Source organism: Arachis stenosperma, chromosome 10 (assembly GCF_014773155.1).
Source record: "Arachis stenosperma cultivar V10309 chromosome 10, arast.V10309.gnm1.PFL2, whole genome shotgun sequence".
Taxonomy (NCBI): Eukaryota; Viridiplantae; Streptophyta; class Magnoliopsida; order Fabales; family Fabaceae; genus Arachis; species Arachis stenosperma.
In genome coordinates, this window is record NC_080386.1 from 11940445 (window position 1) to 11945955 (window position 5511).

The 5511-nt window shown below is 28.8% G+C and overlaps 1 protein-coding gene across 1 annotated transcript; it reads right to left on the reverse strand.

The window, feature by feature from the left end:
* Positions 1 to 384: 384 nt before the first annotated feature.
* Positions 385 to 1176, reverse strand: LOC130954574 (uncharacterized). The gene has a single exon (XM_057881334.1). It carries the CDS (start codon positions 1144 to 1146, stop codon positions 562 to 564), a length of 585 nt encoding a protein of 194 aa, XP_057737317.1. The 5' UTR covers positions 1147 to 1176; the 3' UTR covers positions 385 to 561.
* Positions 1177 to 5511: the final 4335 nt, after the last annotated feature.

Sequence of the window (5511 nt, forward strand, 5' to 3'; positions counted from 1 at the left end):
CTTGTTAACTATTTCTGTATATCTTATTCTTAATTCCTAAAAATTCTGTCATTCTTTTTTTAATCATGTGATCTAAAAAATAACAATAAAACTAATTCACTAATATTTTATTAATTTGACTGTGACAAAAAAATAGTAGCCGAATAATATATTTCAAAAAGGGTAACAATTTATTAAATAATTCTCAAAACGATGATAGTTCAGTTAAAAAAAAAAACAAATCATGGTATTGATGAATAGCTGTTTTTGAATAATTTATGTATATCATCTTTCAAAATTTTTTTTATCATTTCTTTTTTAAAATCGATTTTTTGGTTAGATCTTTTAATTTGTTGTTACTTATATTAGCTATTGCATCGAACATCAAGCATATCAAAGCTACAATGGAGGGAAACCTTATTACGTTTTATTATAAGAGAGCACACACATATTTTATTACACCATTGGGTGGATAGGTTACGAAGAAGAAGAGCAACAAGCAAGTAGTCATGAAAGAGGTAGCTAGTACACGCACACCCACGTGCGCGCACATATATTGCCACGTTGGATCGGAGGAATATATTAGACACCCTTTGCTGTCCAGTCAGCCTTGTATGAGCCGCCACCATGATGATGATGAGGATTCCAACCGTCCATGTTCATATGGTGGTTTTGATAATATGGACTGCCGTGGTTGTTAAAGCCATGTCCATGGTTGTTCCAATTATTGCGATGCTCGTCCATCTTATGCATCTGCATGCTGCCTCCACCGCCGTGATGCTCCTCGCTATAGGCGGCTTCTTCGTACTCTGTCTCTTCAGAGTAATAGCCGCCGTGATGGCCACCATGGGGATTGAACTTGTGGCCACCACCGCCGTGCGAAAACGTGTTATGATGATGAGTGTCTCCAAAGCCATGCTTCTTGGCGCCGCCGAAGAAGCCGGGCCTGCTTGCTCCACCACCATGGTAATCCATGGCGGGAAAAGCGCCATGTGGCTTCATGGGCATACCTGATGATGGGAAATGATTCTTGTGGTAACCGTTATCGGAACCACCTCCCCAAGATTCTTCATGGAAGGCATAGCTCTGTTGCTGTTGAGCCTGGGTGTCCATCCACATGCCATTGTCACCGTAGTGTTGTTGTTGATAAAGAAGACCCTTTCCCATCTTTTTGTTTAGTTTCTAGTAGAGAGATCTTTGATTGATGTGTTGCGTTTCTCATTTAGCGATTGTCCTTATATAGGCACCTCCTCAATCAATCGTTGCAATACCATATTTATTTATTTTTTTTAAATTAGAAATAAAGTTCGAACCCAAAGTATCTAGATGAAAATAAAATAATTATATCATTTGAACTAATAAAATACTTATTTATTCTTATCTAAAAAATATGTACTTATTTAATTTTCTTGCAATATAAAGATATTTTATTCATGAATTAAATTACCTATTATCATATATATATATATATATCGATAGAAATAATTATTTAAAAATTTGCTGCGTGAATAGGTTTCAAAAAGAAAAAAAATTAATGAAATGAGTATATAAAATGTGTTACGTCATCTTTTCCACCAAAATAAAATTAATAAATTTCTAACTTTATTATGTGCTGGTAAAAATAGATACTAATGCATCGTATAATAATAATAATAATAATAATAATAATAAATAATTGTTTATTATTAGACTAAATATATTAGACAACTTTATTATACTAAAGCATTCTTATAGAATTTCATACAAGCAAAAGACATATATGAAGCATCTTAAAATCAAATAAAATGCATTTTCTTAAAACAATTATGTACTACTATACTGTGCTGGTGATCAGGGGCGCAGCTTAATATTGGCAATTGACGGTCCATTAAAGATGAATTTTGTTAAACAAAATTAACTAAATACTAAATTTTAGTTGATTGCATTAAAAAATTATCTAAAATTTTGAAACTATCCTCGTCATCTCCACTACATTATCACTATCACTAACACTATCACATTCTCCTCTCTCATTCCAACTCTAACAATTTAGAATTAAAATCATCTAACCCAAATTCCAACCCTAATTCAATTTTTCCAATTCTAACGCAATGTAATTACCTCTTTGTGACCAAATTCTAAGCATTTATCATTCAAGCATCAAGATCTGACATGTGGCAGCACAGTATTGGTGGAAAATGCATGCCTATAAATAAAGTGACATGTGACAAACAAAAGGTTAAAAATTTTTTTTAGAAGTACACTCTCACAAACTCTCACATCTCAGTAATTTTTTGAGGTTTTGTCTTGAGTTTATTTTTTATAGGTCTTCTTCTATCTTCTTTGCATTCTCTTTACAAATTCTAAATTTTATGTTTATGCAATTTACTTTCATTATAACGTTAATATCTTTCTTTTTACATTTTATTAATTTTATCGTTTTCGTTTGAAACCTTCAAGATTCTATGAAAGATTTTTTTCTTTTGTTTATATCATTTTGATTTTTTGGAAGACAACAATACAACAAGAAAAGTTAGTTTATTTTATGCCATTTATCAATTCAACAAATTTTTTTATCATTGACAAAGTTAAAAATTTTGATGCACATAAAACTAAAACTGATATCTACAAAAAGAAGTATGTTTCGTTTCCAAATATTAAATTTCAAATCATTTTCAGATTAATTATGATTGATCATTACTTTTAATTACAAAAAAAAAATCTATAAAACATCATCAAATGAATTCGCAAATTTTTATTTTATTAGTCATATTAATTCTTACATCAAATTTTAGAAAAACGTTTGACAAATCAATTCATATTTTTTTTTATGAAGACATAATAACTCCAAATATTTTTATAGTTTTCAAATCAGTCCCTCCATATATACTAATAATTTGATATATATGGAGATTAATTTGTCTAACAAAATAAAAATTTAAAAATTAATTTGATAAATAAAATTTGTTGATCTGAAAACTAATGTGTTTACTAAAAATTTATTAAAAACTGATTTAGAGTATTACTCATTTATTTAATGAGGAAATTAATGAATATTCTTAATCAAACTTGATTTAATTTTGTTATTATTATATATTCTGTGTTAAAAAGAAAACTTTGGCCACTCCAAAAAAATTTCTCAAGCTCGACCGACCGCTGGTGTTGATATATACATTTAAACATTAAAAAAAATCATTGTTCTTCTATTAATTCTCTCAAGGCATTAGTTAAAAAAAAATATTTTCCTATATGGTAAGAAAATAACTTTTTTTTCCCTCTCTGATACTTTCGAGAGTAAAACGTCCCAGCAAAACTAAATAATATATTCTTTTAGCGAAAATGTATAAAAAAAATCAATTTTTAGATAAGTTAATATTAATGAATTATTCGTTAGTGTTAAAATTACTTTTTTTTTATCCCAATATTCGAGTGGCTGATGGTGATAATACAGGAAGGGCCGGCACTAAATAATGAAATTGTGGTGATGATGTTAAAAATGATGTTCAAAGAAAGGAAGATTGTGATTATAGAAATTTAAAAAAAAAATAAAAAAATATTTGGCTAAAATGAGTTTTTATTTTTTATTTTTTAAATTAGGAGTGAAATTCGAACTCGCAACCTCACTCAATTTTCTAAGCCAAATATTATTATTTAAATTAAGACAAAGTAGGAGTGAATATAAAAAAATTATGTCATTAAAACTATGGTTCGTTGATAAAATGATTTTCTACTTGAGCTCTTACTCTTATTATAATTATATTTTTACTTTGGAAATATTAAAATTAAATGTAAGTTAGCCTTATATTTATACAACGTTACATAAGGAATTTTTTTGTCCACATCTTCAAAAGCTGGGTTGCCCACATCTTTCCCTTTTTAGTTTTTCCAAGATATGCTTTAGACTTTGTGTGTTTTATGCAGAATTTTTATTCTCTTTGTCAAATAATTGGAATTCTGATACCATGTATAAATGAATTTTTATATGACCCATTCATTAGCACCACGGAATTAAGAAATTCTCCATGAACATATTCGCTAAAAAACTTATTTCATTAGTGAAAAAATTCCATAAAAATCCTAAACGGAAACAAATTTAAAAAATAGAAAATGTACTTCATTTAAAATAGAGAATGTTTCATGATGAATCAAATAAATAGCTAGCACGTTTTAATCAAAAAAGAAAAAAGTTATTTTAGTAATCAAAGAAACAAATGATCCAATTTTAGATCAATAATAATATAATATGGAAAATGCTATTCATCCCAAAAATTCTAAGCCCACCATCAATGGCTTGGGTGCATGAAAATGGCAAATCCGATTCCTACTTTGTCTTATGGACAAAAAAGAATCGCATTCGAATTCCTACCGATATGTCAATCATGAGGCATTTTCCATGGCAATGGATTTGTTTCCAACCATTACTTAATGTTCGGATTTTTTATAAAAATAAATAAATAAAATATTACGTATTTAGAATTCAGATATGCTGAAAAAAACACATTTTTTTTTTACTTTATTACTTGTTTCGTTGTTAGTGAAATCAAAATTAATTTAAATGTATCTCGTTTGCATACCAAAATTTGTTACTTGTATCCGGTTTTGCATATAAGATACATTCGTAGAATCGTAGTTTCTTTTGACGTATTTCTTGTAGTACCGTTCAAAATAATTTTGTCGTCATGGCCAATGCGATAAGTAATAATGTACGAAATCGTAATTTTATTTTCATGCATTGTGTCTAAATATGTAATATTCATATTTATTTTATTATTTATTTAAAAAAATTTCTTAATATTTCACGATAATAATAATAATAATAATAATAATAATAATAATAATAATAATAATAATAATAATAATAATAATATTCAGTAAAAATTTTATTGAATGGTAAATAAAAAATTATATTTTATCCCCTGCCAAAAAAATTGAACAAACGAATTAAGTTCGAATATTTAAGAATTATTCTCTTAGTTTATTAATTCTTACCAATCAAAACGGGGGGAAACATACACTACTAGAAAACTAGTTATTACATACGAATATTTCTGACAGATTTTATCCCACTGAAATACAGACGGAATTTTAGAGGGATTTTTTTGTCGAAAAACAAAAAAAATTGATTAGCATAAATTACAGACGAAAAAGAGAATCCGTCTATAATTCCGTCGGAAAAATTAATTTTTTTTCGTAAAAAATAGTTACAGACGGAAAATTCGTCTGTAATTAAATAGATAGAACGCTACGTTTTATTAAATTATTACAGAAGGATTTTCCGTCTGTAATTTAAATTATTCCGTCGAAAGATGTGAAAATAAGGGTATGAAAATTAGGTTCTCCTCGACGGTGTCTTCATTTTACAAAACACGATTCGCTCCTAATCCTTCATCGACGTTGCTTCTCACCGATTCGCTCCTAATCCTTCATCATCGGCGCCTTTCGCCCCTTCACCGCCGTTCCCGAAGCTCCATCACACCCCTTTCCCAATCTCTCTCTTTTAGTTTCGATGCCGATGAATTTCGCTACCTTCTCCACGCCGTTTTCTGTCGCTGC

What these genes read in the sequence shown, in the direction of transcription:
- LOC130954574 (XM_057881334.1), bottom strand. Translation starts at nt 1,146, where the DNA reads ATGGGAAAGGGTCTTCTTTATCAACAACAACACTACGGTGACAATGGC.